Below are 21241 nucleotides of genomic sequence, written 5' to 3'. Positions count from 1 at the left end.
CCTTAATACCCAAAGTCAACTTTTATTAAGTAATGGGTGGCACTGCAAATGAGAAGATATGGAAGACTATTTTTTATAAAAATAACTAGGATTGGCAGTAATTTGCTGAATTAATCTGCTATAAAACCACTAAAATACCCATGAATACAGACTGATAATTTTTTTAAAAATTAATGGGGGAGGAAGAATAAGGAAAAGCTCTTATTTATAGAAAAATATCATCTAATATAGATGTAGAAGGAAAGATATCATTTTTTTAAAAATCACCACTTTTAACCACCATGGTAATAACTAATTCAGGCAAAAAATCATCAACAGATACGGGTGGAAGATTGTTGGGAAATGAGATATTCATAGGTCTCAAAGTACCACCCCACAGATTTCTTATTAATCACAAAGGGGAAAATGTACTTTCATAAGGAGAATTATGGTGGACAGCATATTAATAAATGATTTATCTTAATGTAATCAATAAAGAACAAATAGACCTCTTGTGTCTCCTGATAAGGTAAACTCAAAGGGATACAGTATCACTTGCGTAGCATTCCTGCTAAAAAAAAAAAAAGTTTAACCTCAATCTAATTATGAGGAAACAGACAAATCCAAGGTGAGAAATCTACAAAACAACTGGCCTGGATTTTTCAAAAATGCCAGTTATAAAAGAAAAAAGGAAAAAAACTAAAAAGGAGGCTAGGGAACTCTTCCAGTTAAGAGACGTGATATCTAAATGCAACACATAATCCTTAAAAGGATCTTGAAACAAAGAAAGGGGCTCTATAAAAGATGTTATTGGACAATTGGGAAACTTGCTTATGGGCTGTATATTATATGGTATTATTGTGTCAAGTTAAACTCCCTGTGTGTGACCACTGTACTGTGGTTATAGTGATGAATGTTCTAGTTCTCAGGAGATTCACACAGGAATATTTAAGAGTGAATTGTTACGCTGTAACTCACAAATGGTCCAGCCAAGTTATAATTATAATGATAAAGTTAAATTTGACAAAATGTTAATAATTTGGTAAATCCAGGTAAAGGGTATATGGGTGTTCATTGTATTCTTCTTGCAACTTTTCTGTAGTTTTCATATTCAAAACAAAAAGCTAGGAAAACAAAGGATTTTTTCTTAATACTTTTGATATGACACTTGAGAGATTCAATGGATCTGCGAGGTTCTTCATCACAATCAGGCAACATCAGTGGTGCCTTTACAGAACTGGAAGGCAGGCAGGTCTGCCTTAACAGCACTGCCAAGGCTCCTGCTTTGTACAATGGTCTTCAAGCTATTACAGTTTCCTATCCTTTAATTACACTATAGAGAACCTGAATCCTTTGCCTGTGACTGTCATTATCAGTCAATCACAGTCCTTCTTGTGACAATGATACCACCGACTTGTCTGGAGATATAACCATCCTAAAAATACATCTACCTTTTGGAAAATAATTCAAAAAATCAACATTAAAAACTGAGGACTGTCCATAATTATACAATATAAAATAAAATTACATTAAAATTTTCATAACCCCAACTTACCAGGATTAAAAAATTTTACATTCTACACAAAAATTTGCGTTAAAATTGTGTTTAGGCAAACATAGTATCTCTGACAAGGCAGAGACAAATTACATCTACTGTATTAGGTAACACTATGTTTGTACTTTTAACTTCAAAAATCAAAACTACTGTAAGAGATTATTCTATATTTGTTCTTATATTTGTATACCAAAAAGACTGGTCTTGAAAATTACATACCTCTTCTGCATATGATTTTCCAATTCCATCAGTACTACCTGTAACAACTGAGAAAAGAAAAAAATAACAGTTTAGTTTAAGAATTACAATGAAGGCAGAGTTGGGGGTGGGGAAGAATTACAATGTATAACTGATCATAGGACCCACCAATTAGACACAAGAGGATCTGTATAATAGAGTTGACCCTGGAGTAACATAGGTTTGAACTGAGAGGGTCTACTTATACACAGATTTTTTTCCAATAAATACATACTATAGTACTACATGATCCAAGGTTGGTTGAATCCCCTGATGCAAAACCTTGCATGCGGAACCTTGGATATTGAGAGCCATCTCTAAAGTTAGACTTGGATTTTCCACTGCTTGGAGTCTGTGCCCCTAACCCCCCATGCTGTTCAAGGATCAACTGCACTTTGAGGTTGGAAGGTTGAACTGGTATCACATGGCTCAAAGCTCCAATCTTCTAACCACATGGTTGGTGTTTCTGGCAGGACCAGCCCCCATCTTGAAGTTCTGTAGGGTCCCATTTTGAGTGACCTCATTAGTATAAATTATCAGAGCCCAGCATGAGTAACAAAGACACTCCTGTCACTGAGGAAATTCCAAGGATTTAGATACTCCCTCCCAGGAACCAGGGACAAAGGCCAGTCAAATTCTTTATTATACAACAATCACTGTGACTGAAAAAATGTATTACCCAATGTGGAGCTGACTGGCACTCTCTGGAGTCATAAAACCCCACCACCACCGAGCTCTCTGGGTACCTGGAGCTGACTGACACCTTAACCCCTAACCCCACTGCAGGACCCTTTGCATACCCGCATTTCTGCAAGATATCTTCTCTTGATGTGTGTTTACCCTAACAAAGCTAAACTGCCCCAAGAAATAGCCCAACTCACAATACCCTAGGCAGACAGGCCTCACATCCTGCCCTTATCAGAGTTGTAAATCCTACTGTCCAGAAAAGTCCCTGACAGATCTTACAACCCATCAGGTACCTGTGCATGAACTGATCATGAAGCCCCTACTCCTTGTGTGTACAGCCCCCTCCCCCTCCCCAAAAAGATGCTGTACGTCCACTCTCGGCTCACACAGGTACCTCTCAACTGTGTGGCCTGCTGTTGCCTATAGCAGCATCCTTATTAAACTTTCCTAAACTTTCCTCGGTCTCTGGAAATTCTTTTACCAACCTGGGTCACTGCGTTGTGTCTCACAACATCCACTACTGAACCAAACAGTATAGTACATTTCCTTTCCTAATCAACATTTTTCTTTTACTGGAGTTAAAACGGCCTTTTTCTTACATTTGTGGGAGTTTTCTTTTAAAATATCCTCTCATTCTCTAACAGCTTCCCAATCTAATTTTCTGCACAATCAACCCCATCAATTTGTTCATTCTTTCTTTCCTTAGAGATCACCCTCACAGACCACTCTTGCTTTTAGCCTACTCCAGCCTAGAACAGATGCTCTGTGGCAGAGCCACTGATCTAGAACATAATCTTGGGAATTCCCTTGCACTCTCTCTGAGACAGGAAGGGGGCAGGGCACAGCCATTCAAGGAATAGCACAGCAATTAACACCAGAATGGCAAAAGATTCAAACCCAGTAGGCCTTGAGGCTCAAGACTTGGGAGATTTGACTTCTAGTAGACCTTGAGCTTCATTATACACCCATTGTAATATATTAGCATGGTGAATAACATGCCCACAGGCGCCATCACAGTCCCAAGGCTAGCCAGAAAAGGTCAAAGAGTGGGAAATGGCCAACCTCCTGAGAATCCCAGCCCCTTCCCCAGGCTAGTTAGACTGGCCCTTACACTTATTAGCATATGAAGCCACTGAGCCCATAAAAACGTGGCCTCTGTCTCCTCTCTCTCCCTCTTTGAGATGGCCCACACTCTGTCTGTGGAGTGTGTATCGACTTTTACTCTGAGCACACAACCCCAACACCTCGTGGCCTTTCTCTTGCCTTATGATGTATCTCTGAATAAATCTACCTTTCTCAACTGTGGCTCGCTCTTGAATTCTTTCCTGCGAGAAGCCAAGGACCCACACTTGGCAGGGCACGTCCCAGGGGCTCAACCAAAGCCTGGGACATGCCTCTCCTCACACCCCACATCTGTTTTTCCTGCATCATCTTTAAGATACTGTTCTATTCCCTCATTATGGAGCACTTCCACCAGTAGCTTTTCAAAAAAAGATGCATAAAGATATATTTTGTAAACATTTTGAAAAATAATTTTTAAAGTTTAGAACAGTTTTAGACTTACCAAAAAAAAAAAAAAAAAGATAATACAGATTGTTCCCTACACTCCAAGCCAGTTTCTCCTGTTACTAACATTTTACATTGTTATGGTAAATTTGTCACAATTAATGAACCAATAATGATATATGATTATTAACTAAAGTTCGTTTTTTTTTCAGCTTGTCTTGTTACTGAATGTCCTTCTGTTCTAGGATGCCATCCAGAATATCATATCAAATTTAGTTATCATCTCTTCATGTGACAGTTCAAGAAGCAAAAATTTTTAATTATTTATATCTTTAAAAATATAATCTATATTTTAACCCCACAGGTAATAGTTTAACTAGGGCAGAGGCAGAATGTCACCTGCCATCAGTAAACAAAGGATGTTGTTGGCCATCAAACCATCAGCCACTGCAGCCACCCCCAACTGTGCACCCTGAGGGGATTCAGGATGGAGAAAAACAGGATACTGGTCCTAGATAGTCAAGGTGCATATTAAAGGAATGAGTTCAAAGAGCCCAGGCTCTTGCACCCTCCCATGCAAAGGAAAGTGCTAAATTCATTCACTCGAGATGTCGGGTATTCTTTAATTAACAGTAATCTTTTCATGTTCCAACTACCTGGTTTTTGTTGCAAAAAAACTCCTATATATCCTGGCTCCGCCCTTACCTCTTCAGAACAGTCCGGCAGAGCTCTCTGAGGCTGTCTCCCATGCTTAGGTCCACAGTATGTCAACTAAATAAAGCATACTGCTATACTATGTATAACTGAATCACCATGCTGTGCACCAGAAACTAACACAACATTGTAAATCAACTTTATATACTTCAGTTTTTAAAAAATTCTCAATGTTTAGGTTGTGTATTTTTTTTCAGTCAACACTAGGTATAGATTCTAAACAGGAGATGATTTTTAAGAAAAAATTAAAAACTCTCCATTTTCTTCTAGCGCCAGTAATGTTTAAAAACTTTCGTCATTCTGATTTCAGACAACTTGTATATGACCTGCTCTTTTGTCACTGGGGTATTTAGGATTATTACTTCATCTTTAGGACTCTGTCACGCTAGCAGAGCTTGGAGTGGATGTGCTTCCTTTCAGTGGTGCTAGGCACTGATGGGCCTTAAAATTCATGACCTTCAATTTTGGTAATTTTCTTACATATTAATACTCTAATAATTTCTTCCCCACATTTTTCTCTAGAATTTCTATTAATCAGAGTTTGGACGTTATATAGTTTCTCTATTAATTTTTTCTTGTTTACTTTCCTGGAAATGTCTTCAACCTTTATCTTCCAAACTTTCTATTGACTTTGTAAACTTAGGTTGTCAATTTTTAATTTTGAAGCACTCTTCTCTAAGTCTGATTGCTCTTACTCTCTTTTTCAAGCAGCATCTTGTTCTTACAACAGATCCATTATATCTTCTTATCTCTGAGGACATTAATTAGACTTTGTTTATATATTTACACTTTCTTCTACTCTTCTACTCTGTTTCCTCTGAGTTCCTTTTGATCAATCTGCCTCATCTTGGAGGCAATAACATGGTGATTAGTGTGCTTGGGTAGGATGACTATACTGTAGCCCTCGCTAGAGGGTAATCAATGGGCAAACCAGCTTTTTCATTAGGGAATCCACAAGTCAGTATCTGTATTTTCTCTAGGACCCTTCAGTATCTCTTAAGCATCTCCCAATTTTCAGTCTTCTGGCTGCTGGGTAGTTGGGCAGCTATTAGTTTGTAGACTTTTCACTCAACCCCTGTTTCTCAGTCTGGTATCTCACCTCTGCCCTCTTCTGTGCCCAATTTCCCAGAGTCTCAAGCACATCTAGTTCAGTGTCCTTCCCCACCCCTGTCTTTTGAGATACCTGATACTTCCAATTCCTGTCCTTTTCTGGGGTCCAAGGCAAACTTGCCTTCTTCCTAAGGGTGGACCATCTGTGAGCACTCAGGTTTCTGGTCTGTGAAGTCAGTTACCACTCTTCCAAGTTTATTTGCTGTCACTGAGGATGAGAGATTTCAGAAGTTCCCTAGTTTCATCAAAATGGTGCTTTCTGTTTCTTATTCTCCTAATTATTAGAGAAGATTTCCAAGAGATAAAAAGGCTAGAAATACTGTTACTTGGCTATTTTAGAACTGGAAGTTCCCCAAGGGCCCTCTTAAATATATTATATACTAAAGTAGACTAACTTTAGTTGAGACTAAGATATTAAACACACTTCTCAAAAGATTTAGCTTTATGTTCCTAGCAAGAACATTTTCGTATCAGCTCCTTCTAGTAACTATCAAATTTAAATCAAACTTAGTTTTTAGAAACTACTATGTGCATAGCTACAGAGAATACAATGATGTATAAGATCCAGTGGGGCTATCAGGTGTTCCATAAATCACCCATTTCATGGTTAGGACTTAAAATATTAAGCAGAAGTAATATGACTTTAAATTTTACAAAAATTAAAAATTTAGCCTCTGATCTTTTTAGAAAGATAAAAATATCACTTTTCCATATTCCAGAACCAAATCCAGCACCGTATAGTTACACATAAGTCAGACACTACCTCACAAGTATTTTTTTTTTCTGAGAAAACAGAAAAGCATAAAAATTATTTTTATGGGCACAAAGAAATAAAAAAATAAAATTGGAAACCCAGAGCCTCTCTTAGTCATCTCTATAAGCACCACTGCACTTCTGTAATAATCGGAGTCATCTACAACGGCCAGGCAATGGGGGATCAGGTATCATTTCCCTAGCAAAGGAAATGACAAATTTCTTTAGTTCTCTAAGTCAGATGGTAGGTAATGTGTTTGAATAATGTACAAACACGACCAAGTCATCTGTTAAACTTCAGTCAATTATAAAAGTTTTACTTGATGCCAAAAAATGTTTGTTTATTTAAGACAGAGAGGGATGGGGACAAGGATTTGTCCTGCTTTCTGCCTTTAAAGATATATTCTTTGCAGTCTTAAAATGTTTTAAAATAATGTATAATAACAATTAGTTTTATTATATATGGTTTGGAGAATGGTCTTTACAGAATAAATAGCCAGAGCTCTGATTATGAACATCTAGTAGTAAATATAACAGTTTATTTAGAGAATGGTGCTAACCTCAGATTGTAGTAAGATGCTGTGACCAACACAAGCAAAGCTAGTGGACAACAGGGAGGCTTATTCAGCTAATTCAGGCAAAAGGGTAAAAAGGGGAAAGAGAAAGTTTTGTGTGTGGTTTTTAAGGAAACTGCTGTACTCACTATCTAAATTTCCTGTGATTGGGAGAGGGTATAGCTCAGTGGTAGAGTGCATGCTCAGCATGCACAAGGTCTGGGGTTCAATCTCCAGTACCTCCATTAAAAAATAAATAAGCCTAATTACCCCCCAAAAATAAAACAAATAAATAAAAAACAAATGTCCTGTGATTAAAAATACTTACTTGCAATTGTCACAAAACAATACAAAACCTCCTACCAAATAAACAAAATCTTATCAACAACAACAAAAAAGATACATTCTTTGCTTAAAAGTTACATGTCTTCCAACAGTAATAGCAGAGAGAGCAGCTCCTAGTTGGATAGCAAAAAATCCCCTAATTATGTTCAATAATTTTTATTTCTATAAAATAATAGTGTGATTCTCACTATTAAAATGATTCCATATTATCTGGGTAGTCAGCCAACTCTTCATTAACTTTGGGAAGCTAATTAAAGCGTATCATCTTGAATCAAAAGTCTTTTGGCAGCTGCTTCTGGGGGCGTTGAGAAAACACAGGTAAGAGGTTACTATTTTTTATTCTTCTTACTGTTGGTATTTTTTAACCATGTGCGTGTATTGCCTTTCCAAAAAAAGAAATCCTTTCCTACTATGAATAGAAAGATAGGGTAAACTGATCTAGCAGACCTTCACCTATTCCAGTTTCCCAAAAATGAGTGTAGCAATGCTTAAATCAGTGTTTCCTAAGGTCACAATGTTTTCTTAAAACTGATTTTTAAAAAATAAAGTTTGAAAGAAAATTTAATTACTAGACTACTATTTACTTAATTATTTGATTATTGTAAAGGACCCATTGTTTCAATTAATTTAAATAGAATATCAGTGTATCCTAATATATACTATATATTTATCTAGTATATATATAAAATATTAAAATTTTAAAAGTCATCAATGCAGTATCTAAGATCATCTCTTGGCTGGTCTTCTGGGAAACTATCTAAACACTATCACCCTCATGTATCTACCACCTTGTAATGAAAACCAAATGAAACAAAGACCAATTTCCAAATCATCCAAATTCAAAGTACTGCTTGTTTTTTGAGGTTTCTTAAAATTAAAAAATTAGCACTCAAAATCACACTGAAAGAAGATGCAATGTGCAAAAACAACCCTGGGGACCCATCCTTCTTATGTTACAGACACACACGGGCCAGAGCCTGCTAACTGTCTCCCTCCATACCCAACCTTTCCTTCCTTCTTGGCAGCAATCATAGCCTGAAATACAGCCTCCCTAGCAGCTAGGTGTGGCCTTGTGATAAAATAAGATGCAAGCAGTGCTGTGAGGGACTTTGAGAAAGGCTGCTTAAAGGAGTGACTCAGCAGGGAGAGACCCCTTTTTGTCCTTCATCTAACCAATTCAAAAATGATGGCTGTAGCTCCCGCAGCCTTGAACCATAAAGTAACCTTGAGGGTAGAAGCCACAGGCTAAGGTGAAGAAATGTACTATAGAAATCAAGGACTCAGGTGACTCCATGGAATTTCTATGCCAGTTTTTTCAACCAAAGATTTCCTTTTTTTTTTTTTTTTTTTTTACTGCTTACCACAGAGACTCATACATACACAAAAAGTCTGTCTAGTCTTCTTTAAACCGGGTGGAAAATAAACTTCTATATTGTTCAAGTCACTATTATAGGCCCAGAAAAGCAAGAGTAAGCTGTCAGTAAATGGTTAAAACAAAATACGTAGTATTGATAAAAGAAATTGTCAATGCTGAGGTATGGGGAAGTCATTCTGGCTTATACTTGAGTTAACTTGAGTTTTATGCTAACTGCAACTGCCTGTTTATGGCCTAGTGAACATATATTGTGCACCTCCTTTAATTATTAAAGAAAAGGGTGCAATGACCAGAAATAAAGAATGTCCACGTTAAAAATAAAGATTAAACACCTCCCTTCCTGGGATGCCAATGCTGGTACTTCTTTCATGGTAAGACTCCCTCCCCAGGTGTCAAGGCCATACTGACTCACTATGTACATGCTGGCCTGGTTTTTTTTTGAAACCTTGAAGAAATGTATCCCTGCCTTGTTTAATGTTCTTTCTTCTGACAAGATACAGAACTGTGCTGAAAACCATGCTTCTCGGGAGCAGTTTCTCAAGAGTTATCAGAGAGGCTGTGTCCCGGGCTATAGTCCTCAGGTTGGCTCAAATAAAACTCTTTTCTATTCTTATTGTTGATTGTTTATTGGTTATTTTCATCAATAGCATTCACACCATTTTAGGACTTAATTGTTCAAGGTACTTTGTTGATACCATCCAGTTAAGTCTCACAACAGCTCTCACCCCAGTTCTAAGCCATCATCCCAACACACAAGGACATCAGCAACAACCCTTTCGCTTCCTTCTCACTCAATTCATGCAATACACAGCTAAGAATGATCTTTCTCCAACACCATTTTTATGATCCCATTCTTTCATCAAGAAGTGACAGTGATAGCACAGTGATAAGATATTGAACTATGTTCATTATCTTATAATAACCTTTAATGAAAAAAATGAAAACAAATCTATGAATGTATATCCATCACTGGGACATTGTGCCATACACAAGAAATTGACACATCGTAACTGATGGTACTTCAATTTAAAAAAAAAGTGACAGTATTTCCCTATTGCCAATTATATAAAACCTGGAACACAAACCTACTCATGTCTCTGCATTACCACCACCTGGGGCTACCAGCATTCCTCTCCTACAAGAATTACTGTAACAGTCTTCTAACTCATGCACCTGCTCCCTTTCTTATTCCTCCCCAATTCACTATCCACACTGCAGCCAAGTGATCATTCCAAAGGGCAAATCAGACATTGTTTTCCTGCTGGAAACCTGTCAATGGGTTCCCACTGCCCTTATGCTTTACAAGGTCTTCCCTGAGCTGACCTCACCTCCCATCACTTTCCTCCTACCACTCACTGCCCAGGTCATGCTGAAATGCTTCCAGTTCCTACAAGGTAACATGCTCTCTCTTCACAAATGCTATTCCCTCTACTCTCAATTTCACTTCAACCAGCATCTCTCTCCCATCCCTGAGGTCTTGAACATCCCCTCTCCCTTAAGCTTCCATTGACCTCTAGCTTGCAGGCTATCATAGGTCTCTGGCCCCATAGTACTCTGTACTTGCCCTACACGACATTCATCATACAGGTTTCCATAAGGGCCTGGGTCACCACAGTCCAAGCACTAGCACAGTGCCTGGCAAAAAGCAGATGACGAATGAATGAGTAAATGAATAAAAAACTAGCCTCTTACAACACTCCCCACTACTTTATCCACCCTTTTTAGAAATCATGTCCAATCACCTAGTATATACAACCCCACAGACTCTGCAACCCACCTCAACATCAAGAATCAGTGATCTAAAATTTTAAGAAATATAACAGAGAGAAGTTTAACTTCGTTTCTGATGAATCTGTAGATACACACTTTGAAAGGATTCTGAGGCTGTCCTTAAAAAGAGATGATTTTCAAATGCTAGAGAGAACTACTTCACTCATAATGCGGTGCCAGGGTGGATGTGAAGTGAACAAACCCAAAGCAAGATTAGGGGAAGGGGAGAGGAATCACTTTGGTTTAGCAAAGCACACCAAATTACCAAAGTAGTGTCTGTTCTCTGTTCTTATCATTAAGATCTGCTTCCTCGGTTAACACTTGGTGTTCTCAGATTCCATTCTGCTATGGAATAAGTGGATAAGTTAAGGTATTATTCAACAACACTCAAAAAAAAGCTACAGGTATCGCCCACCCATAACCCAGTAGCCCCAGGTATTACCCACAACTGTTTGGGCTGTGACAGTACATAGGATGGCCAGGGGCAGAACGAGGTGGAAGGAGAGAAAGGAGGGGGAAAAGGGGATTTTGAAAGGCTTATGTTTTCATATATAAATATAACACCAGAAACCAAATTCAGAAGCCTTTGAGAAGATGGAAACTGACAACTATAAAGAATATCCCAACTTGGCACCCAGAAGTGTCTAGCTTGTTACAGATTATATAAAACACTGGCAACTGACCAGGGTTCAGCTTCCAGATTTTATACAGTCAACAAAAAATACTTTAGTTTGTGTAGGTTAAAAATATTCTACTCTTTTTGTCCTCAACTTGCTAGGAACAAATATTTTTAGTAAGAACCCAATCAACCTCATCAAAATCAAACATCAAAAATAGACTAGAGGAACACTGAAAGCAAACATGCTATTTTTAGCTCTTCTGTCTATTCCCAGCCACAACCCACCAAATTCTGACTGCAGAGCCCATGCAGAAGAGCTTAGTTATTCCAGGCAGGTTCCTTCTCATGACCCCCCTTTTTCTTTCCCTGCCCTGAACACCTGAATGCAGAGATGATTGATTAAAGATTAATACTGCCCCAAACCATGACAGCTGCCTTTCCTCTGAGTGCTGTTGGGGGGGTGGGGAGAATAGAAAATGACAGAGCTTGCATCAGTATTCCTCTCAGGGATCTATTACATGGAAAGAAAATTGCTATTTCAATTCCCTTTTCTTGCTAAAAATAGCAGTCTCAATTGATTCAGGCAAACCGGGAACCAGCTTAGCAGGGCTGAATTTAGAAACCACTGAAGTCCCCAAGAGCAAATGCTAACGTAGTCTAACACATGCCAGCTCATATTTAACAAAGAACAAAGAAGAGAGGCATGCAGCCTGCAAGTTAATAAAACAGCAGCAACTTCCTGCATTTTTATTACAGAGAAGCAGTGAAAGTGATGCAAAATAAGAAAAGACAACTGGAACTTGTCCTCCCCATCATATTTTAATAAAAAATAATTTTACAGGAAAAAAAAATCAGATTATCCATCAACCCTGATATTGTGGGCGTTTCCCACAAGCTCGTGGTTTGGGGAAATACACATATCTTTTCAAGCCCAGTATATTACTATGAAAAGAAAAGGCCCAGTTTACAAATATGCTACCCCAGTACTACACAGGCCCCCTCTCCCACTAAGTCCTCCTGGGTTCCCTACTGAACAGCCCTCTCTTACCCTTCCCACCTCTTCTCTTGACCCAACCAAATACTGCGGCCAGTTATAATCTGCCACTTAAAAAATTATCAAACAAAACAAAACAGCAGTCAAAGCACCTCTAGGTTCAGAACAGAGAAAAGGAAGAAATTACACAAAGCAGGATCTGCTTAAGGCTGCTAATCCCCTGGGCTGACTTCCAGGCAAGGCTGTGTAATACATTCCAGTGGCACTGAAACCCCAAAATATCTTCAGTTTACTTGGTTAACTGAAAACCTCACCAGATAACAATTCATTTCAGTTAATGCCACATCTTCTTTAAAAGTACAAACCCTTGTATGAGAATTAAAAGGCTATCAATCTTTGTGCCTTAGGGTGATTCAGTGGATTCAAACTGCTTTGTGGTTTCGTTGGGGAATACCCAGAACGTGAGGGTAATGTGGAAAGGGCCTCATGAGAGTAGGAATTCTGACCAGGAACAAAGGGGTTACTAGTTCCAGATCACAGGCCTGCTAAGACACCACAGTGCAAAACCTTTAAGTTTTTGCCATTTTAGTACAAAAGGAGTATGTGAAGTGGTTAAGAATATGGGTGCTAAAATCAGACGAGCAAGGTTCAAGTCTAGGTTCAAAGGCCAACGCCGCCATCTATCAGAAGTTAGTTAACCTCTATCATCTCAGTTTCTTTACGTATAAAGTGAAGACAACGCTATCTGTCCCACAGAGTTATTGTAAAGATTCAATAAAACAATGTTAATAATAGCACCCACCATTCTGGACTGAGAACTGGAGAACCACGCAACGTATACAATAGACTTAGCACGGAATTTAGCACATTGTAAATTTTCAATAAATGTTAGCAATAGACAATGAGTACTAGAAAGTGGAAGGGGTACAGAACAGAAAATTAAGAAGCTACCAAGGTTCGCTATGACACCAAAAGTACATGCAACTAAAGAAAAAATAGGCAAGCTGGACCTCATCAAAACTAAAAATTTTTGTACATCACAGGGCAGTATCAAGAGAATAAAAAGACAAACCAAATAACAGGAGAAAATATTTGCAAATCATATATCTAATAAGGGTCCAATATCCAAAACATATAAAGATTTCCTACAGCTCAACAACAAAGAGACAACCTAATATTAAGGCAAGACTTGTATAGATACTTATCTAAAGAAGATTACAAATGGCTAGCAAGCACATGAAAAAAACGTTCAACATCATTAAGGAAACACAAATTAAAACTGCAATGACGAACTAGTTTGGCCATAATTTTAAAAAAGGGGGGAAATAATAATTGTTAGTGAGGATATGGAGAAAGTGGAGCCATCATACATTGCTGGTGGGAATGCAAAATGGTATAGCCACTGAGGAAAACGGTTTCGTGGCTCCTCGAAGAAATAAACATAATTTACCATATAACCCATTAATTCCACTTCTAGGTATATACTCAAAAGAACTGAAGAACTGGCATTCAAACAGAAACTTACATATTAATGTTTGTAGCAAGCGCTATTCATAATAGCCAAAAGGTGGAAACGACCCACATGTCCATCAACTGAAGAACGGATAAGCAAAATGTGGTCTATCTATACAATGGAACATTACTCAGCCATAAAAAGGAATGAATTAGTGACATATTTTGAACGTAAGTGAACCTTATGTATAAGCACTATGCTAAGCGAAAGGAGCCAGATACAAAAGGTCACACACTGTATGATTCACTTACTTGAAACATCCAGAATAGGTAAATCCAGAGAAAGAAAGATTAGTGGTTGCCAGGAGCTGGGAAAAAGGAATGGAGAGTGACTGCTTGGCTTGATATGGTATTTCCTTCTGAGGTGATAAAAATGTGTTGGAACCAGATAGAAGTGATGGTTGCACAACATTGTGAATGCACTAAATCCCACTGAATTGTACACTTTAAAATGGTTAATAGTTAATTTTATGTTATGAGAACTTTACCTCAATTTTAAAAAATCTCTTTTAAAACAGTTTGTAAAGATTAGCTTCTCACCAATGGCTAACAAAGGAAATTGCTATTTCTCTTGCTGCGTCATCCCTTGAATTCAGGAAGTAAAATTCAGTCAACACATCATTCAATTTACACAACAGAAGGCAGAGGAACCTACATTTGGATGGCTCCTGTGGGTAGACCAGCCCTTTTACATGTATCCAAATTTATGGAGGCCCTAACACGTGCCAAACACAGGAGAAAGCACTGTACAGACACTGTTTTAATTGTCCCAATACTCTATTAGATAAAATTAGTAGTTGCCCTAGCAACTATGTGAGGGTTTTAGATAATAAATCTTATCATAGTATCTAATTTTACAAATAAAGAAACCATCTCAGAGACATTTAGTGATTTGCCAATGTTCACATCATTCTAACTCTAATCCCCAGAACATGAACCACACCGACTTATAAACTTGGAACAACCTAAAACGGTCACATTTAGCACTGAATCATGGTGCACACACAAATACTCCAAAGAGTCCCTTGCTCATTAATCTGATGATGCAGAATCCAACTTTATTTTTCACTTAACCAGCCAATCTGCCTGATGTTTCCCAAATATAACATGCCAGGGAATTGGCCATATGTTGTACCCAAGTCACTCCTCATTATCGAGAACGACATTTCTCTATTCTCCACCCGATCAGCCACCTTCCAAAAACCTGAACTTCTAAGCTTTACTGACCACAACAATCATTAAGTCTGGTTGGTTATGTGACCTCTAGGATACCAAAGCCTAATTTGATTTAGGCTAATTTCTTATTATTTGAGGCTAAATAATGTACACAAGTTCAAAATATCTGGAAGCAAAGAAATAGAACAGAAGTTCTCTGACTTTTTAACTGATTAATTAGCTCATGAAATGAGACAAGGAAAGAGAGTGAGTGGATGGCACAGTTGCAAGATTCTTATCTCTGATCTGTTATATAATTAATCCTGGCTTCATTTTCTTCTTAATGTGAAGTAGATAACATTCAAATGACAACTGTCCCAGTCCATGTAACTGTTTTATATTCAACATCAAACATAACATGCCCTCTATGCCTATGTAAGAAATTTACATCTCGTAAATGCCTACAGACTTGAAGTTACTTCAATAGGTCCAAACTGGAACAGCCCTTTAGCTCAAAATAAGGAATACTAGTTCTTGACATATGATTATACACATTTAACTGGTAGAATAGTAACTAAATCAAACACTTCCTTAGTTTATAAACAGTATGCAAACATGTTAGCAGGACATATCATCTATTAATGAGTGTCCTTGAAAATACAACTCAGGCCTGATAAAAGTGAAAGAGCTATATTGGAATCTACTTGGCAATTCTAATAATTAACTTTTTATAACACTAAACATATGAAACAATCTGCATAGTAGATCCTAATATTGTAAAAACACATTTATGTTGGTATAAAAGTCATATTTATACCATGGACATATTTAGTTGCAGGAACAAGTATGGATACATTGTACACTGAAATACTGACAGTCTTTGCTTTGGGTACTATGGTCACAGGGAACTGTCTTCTTTGTGCTTAACTTTCATATTTCTACAAGGAACACATTACTCATGCAGTTTGAAACAAAGATTTTAAAAAGATTAAAATTTATAATTTCAAATATAAAAAATCCATGTGGCAGGTAGGGGTAGGTGGGGTGAGAGTCAGACTTGGAGGGAGAAGACATCTTCTGCCTGTCCAGCAGGAAGCTTCTTTGCTTCTGAGGCTTTCTGGTCCCCCACAGCATCCCCAGCACCCAAGCCAGCCAGGTTCTTTTCCGTCAGCCGCCAGCATCTCCAGCTGTGTCTCTTGGCAGCTTTCTGTCCAAGGTCAGCTGCTTAGCCACTGTTCTCTTGGTCCAATCCAAGAAGACACTAAATTACCTGGGGAGTCACAAAGGTATTTCCTTTATGTCATCTGAGGAAATGAGGCCAGGTGTACAGTCCACAGTGGGAGACAACCGCGATCATTACATTCATTCAACAAATGCTGATTGGGTGCCTACCACGTGACAGACATCATCTTTCAGGTCAAGCAACCTCGCATTCAAGGACAATAAACTAAGTCATCCTCTTCCAATCCACTCCTCTAGCATTTTTTTTTTAATAAGACCACAGCAAGGAAGTTATCTTTGATACAGATATAAACCATAAACTCCTCCTGTGGCAAGATTATAAAAGTTCCAAGTCTGAGAACACGACTTCCTTGATCCATCGATAAGCTCGTACATACTAACAAATGTCCAAGTAATTATCTGTGACTCATTTAGATTCTTAATTGAGTTCCTGAGTCTTTAATCACACTCTGTAGCATCCATTCCCATCCCCCAAAGGAAATAAAGGCTGCAGCACATAGAAACTGTTTAACTGCAATATTACTGTCTCGCTGCACTTTTTAAAAATACATTTTAAATCAACTGTACTTCAATAAAAAGCAAACAAACAACCCATTTAAAACATGGGCAGAAGAACTGAACAGACATTCTTCCAAAAGAGGAAATGCAGATGGCCAACAGGAACAGGAAAAGCTGCTCAACATCACCAATGTCAGGGAAATGCAACTTTGTATTTTCCAACTTTTTGCTAAAAACTTTGCTCAGTGCATCTATACTCCTCTGGAGTTCTCTGAATATCTTCCCCATCATTACTTTAAACTCTTTCTTGGAAAAACTACGTATCTCATCACTTATTTCTTCTTCTGGGATTTTATCTTGTGCCTTGGCCTGGAAGATATTCCTCTACCACCTCATATTGTCTTTCTATTTGTATTTTTAGGTAGCTTAGTTACGTTTCTTGACCTTGGAGAAGTGGCTCTCTGTGGGAGACGTCCTATGTGTCCCAGCAGTACAGTTCTCTCGTCACACAAGGGCCAGGGTCCAGCCAATGCCAGTGTAGAGTCTGCCCTGTGTTTGTGGATTCCTTCCACAAGCTTTGGGATTGCTGTTTTCTTATTTCTTATTTGGTATCTGCCCCTGGTGGATGAGGCTGGACTAGAGGCTTATGCAGGTTTCCTGGTAGGAGGAGCCAGTGCCTGCCCACTGCTGGGTAAAGCTCGGTCCTACACCTCTGGTGGGTAGAGCCATGTCTAGAGGCCTTTGTGGCTTAGGAAGTCTCCTGATGGGTGGGGCTATGTTCCCACCCTGTATGTTGTTTGGCCTGAGGCTTCCCTATAGGCTGTTGGGTAGGGCTAGGTCTTGGCGCTAATGATCCAATCAAGATGTCAGCCTCCAGGAAAGCTCATGTAGATTAACACTCCCAGAATGTCCGCCACCAGCTTTTATGTCCCCTGAGTGAGCCGTAGCTGTACACCATGTCCCCAGGAGACCCTCCAAATCCAGCAGGCAGGTCTGGCCCAGGTTCCCATGAAATCACTGCCTCTGCCCTTGGACCTGGTGCAGGCGAGATTCTGCATTCATTCCAAAGAATGAAGTCTCTGTTTACCCCAGTCCCACAGGGCTCCTGGAATTAAGCCCCACTGGCTTTCAAAACCAGGCGTCCTTGGTTCTCCTCCACCCAATGCCAGAACCCCGGGCTGGAGAGCCTGACATAGGGCTCAGGTCTCTCACTCCTGTGGGAGGGCCTCTGCAACTTAATTATTCTTCAGCTTGTGGTTCGCCCAGCCAGGGGATAATGGGACCCAATTATATCTTGAGCACTTCCCACCTACTGTCCCGCTGTGGTTCCTTCTTTATGTTTCCAGTTGAAGATCTTTTTTGTTGGTTTCAGTCTTTTTTCTCAATGGTTGTTTAACAGTCATTTGTGGTTTTGTTGTAGTCACGAGGAGAGGCAAGCTCATGGTCCTACTCTAATAATTAATTTCTTTCTAATGGACTGAATTTTTATACACCAAGGTATATATATATACATGAGAGAGAGAGAGAGAGAGAGAGAGGGGGGTCTAGTTTAGATTATTTGGTTTATTTCAACCTAACTTATCCAGTTTAAGCTTTCAACAATATTCTTGAGGTAAGAAGTGGGTAAATTCCTCCGAAACAAAGAGATGCTGGATCTTAGTCACTCTGATAAATAAATCCCTCCTCACTAAGAAAACTATTCTGCTTTCAAACCACCAGGTTTATCACCGTAACACTACAATGAAGTCATATTTTGAGCCAGAGTCTCCTAGTGAATAATTTCTTCTTCAAGAATCAAATACTTCCCTAGACCTAAATGTTGACGCTTCGGCCAAAGAGGCCTCACTCCATCCCTAGGTACTGTACACCTAGGAGAGATCAGGTTCATGTATTTGTCATGCCTGACTCAGGTCTGGTCAAGAACTTCAAAACAGCCTCCCCAAAAGATAGTTTGATAAACAACTTATGATATGTATCTGGAAGGCTGGCTAGTATCAACAACAAATCTGAGGAAAAATGAAGAACGCTAATCTATTCTCTCCAGTAGTTCCCCCCAACACACACATCCCTGAAGAGCCAAAACCACAGAAGCACAGCTCCCTCCTGTCGGACAACATCTGGCTGGAACTCTTTCTACTTTTTAGGAAAACTCAAGACTGCCAATGAAATTATGCTAAGTAACTTGACGACTATCACACTTTTCAAAATTAAGACTCAATGCGATACATTTTCAACCCAATCTTTTTAAAGGTGCTTCATGTAATCCAATACTATTTTCCTCAGTTATGGAGACTATATTCTGCATAAAATAGTGGTGAGCTGACTAGCAGTCAGGAAAGCTGTATGCTGATCCTGGTTCTGCTAGCTCAGTGAACCTGGGCCACTAATTAACATTTCTGAGCCTCAGTTTCAGATTCTGTTAAGTGTACTCACATATTAAATGAATGGCCAAGACCCTATGATTCCATGACTGTGATGAACATAAAGTCATAGCAATGACTTCTTTCTCACCTTTAATTATTCAAACGAATACACATTCACAAATTTTAGAAACAGGAGAAGTCAAGTCAGAGCTATGGCTTAAGATAATAAAATAGATCTACATACAGCTAGCTCATCTTTAGAAATTCAAGACAGAAAGAACATGAATAACGGAGTCAAAAAACCTTTTCATTATTTTCAACTTTTCTTCCACAGAACTTTAGCAAGAAAGGTGGAAAACTTGAGGCTTGTTTTATAACTTTATCTCACCTGTGAACCACTAGGGTTCTGGAGGTGGTAAAGACCAGTGAAATAATTCTCTCCTTGTCATTTGAAGCCTGCTTTATTCAAGTTCATGGAGAAGCCCTTGTCCCAGATGCAGTGGTTAGGTAGCAAGTACAGCTGTCTGGGAGCATCATGGAATCAAAGGATGCACACTCTCTTCCCTCCAAGAAGCTACCTCTTACAAATAGAACTTCTTACAAAAAGCTGATCTAAAATGCAATCTTATGTACTTGTCAGTGGTCTCATTTATTTACTTACACCTCTTTTTATTCTGCAAAGGAACTGTGGAAACTCAATGGTCTCTGGTGAAAGTTTCCACAACTTTCTCCAAGGTAAATTATTTAACAAAGTCTTACTGCCTGAACTAGCGCTGGAAAAGATAAAGAATAAGGTCTCTGATGTCTGAAGTTAAAGTTGTGTTATTTACTGACCTACTCACCTATCTTACAGGAATGTGGAAGCATTAATACCATCCACTATGTAATGTTTTAAAAATACCTTCAATTCCTCACAAGATTAGGATTCCTCACTGCTAAACTCATAAATTCGAATAGATGTACAGTAGCTTTCGTTTGTCTTAATTGGTCATTGATCCTTAAGAAACAAGGGCATCTGAAGCAATTCTTTAAATGTCACGCCTTTCCATGCCATCTGCTGGCCCTTACTAACTTAATGCTCTATTGCCTTTCCCTTTTAGTTTTTCAGAATGAACATGACCTTTAAGATGCTGGTTTATTTGCAGCATTGTTTGCAATAGCAAAACTGAAACCATTCAACAATAAAGGACCACTAAATAAATTATATATAATATACAATTGAAGAATATAATGTATATGTATATAGTAGTTATATAGTATACAATTATGGTATACATAGTAATATATAGTATATCCATATATGTATACTAGTATGTTATATGTACAATATCTGTATTATATATCATCGTTTATCAATACAATGGAAACACAGTACAGCTACCAAAAATTATAGCATCAAAGAACAGCTATCGGTAGCAAAAGGTATCTATATTGCTAAGTGAAGACAAATTAGAGAAAAACTGTGATGAGCAAAATTGTATTCGTTTTAACAATATTTGTTCCTCCTAAAGACCCTTAGTTGGAATTTCTAATGACCATTATCTAATGATGAGCCAAAAGCAGCTTATCAAAAACCTAGTGTATAAATAAGCCAATTCCCAGATACATCAATAGGAATAACAAGTACCATTGCTATCCTGTGTATAATAGACACATGTATGTGTATGCTTGTATGTATGTTGGAAAAAGTCTAAAACGTCATATATAGACCAAGAAGTTGATGGTAGTTACCTGTAGGTAGAACACTGTGAGTAATTTTTATTTCCATTGTTTTATTTGGCTATATTTTCTAATTTTTCTGTAATAATTAAATGTATTTCTTATAGAATTTTTTATAAAGTTTAAAATTCAAATAAAATTATATCCTGTAAGTGCTAGCATAAACAGAATTATACCACGGAAGCCCCTACGTGGTTACTGCCACAGTGAGATAGTCTGTTTTAATTCAGTTAGCATTTAAGGCCTAGGATTGAAAAGTACTATTTTAATAAACTCAGGCTTTCTGGAAATGAAACAAAATAAGGAACTGAACCTATTCGACAACTTCTGGAGAAGTGGATAGAGAAGTGCCCACTGTACACTCACTGCTTCAGTCCACCTCTCCTGACCTGAGACCCAGACAGGTACAGTGAGGAAAACACAGAGAAACAGGACTGACCAAAGGCCAAAAGGGTGCAAAGGCAGAGAGAAGGGAATTACTGTGGATTTTCTACTGTTTTACCTGTTTTAAAACCAAGTACTGGAGAAAGACATTTGTAAAAATTAGGCATTGA

At 38.3% G+C, this 21241-nt stretch overlaps 1 protein-coding gene across 1 annotated transcript in view; it reads right to left on the bottom strand.

The window, feature by feature from the left end:
• The window catches only part of HSD17B12 (hydroxysteroid 17-beta dehydrogenase 12), a 135497-nt gene that overhangs the window by 82754 nt on the left and 31502 nt on the right, over positions 1-21241 (bottom strand). The window contains exon 2 of the mRNA XM_006184248.3: positions 1754-1800. Within this exon, the coding sequence (XP_006184310.1) occupies positions 1754-1800 (47 nt within the window). The remainder of the gene's footprint in view (positions 1-1753; positions 1801-21241) is intronic.

The sequence above is a fragment of the Camelus ferus genome, chromosome 10, assembly GCF_009834535.1.
Source record: "Camelus ferus isolate YT-003-E chromosome 10, BCGSAC_Cfer_1.0, whole genome shotgun sequence".
Classification (NCBI taxonomy): Eukaryota; Metazoa; Chordata; class Mammalia; order Artiodactyla; family Camelidae; genus Camelus; species Camelus ferus.
The sequence above is the reverse complement of the archived record's forward strand: the minus strand, read 5'-3'. Positions and strand labels throughout refer to the sequence as shown.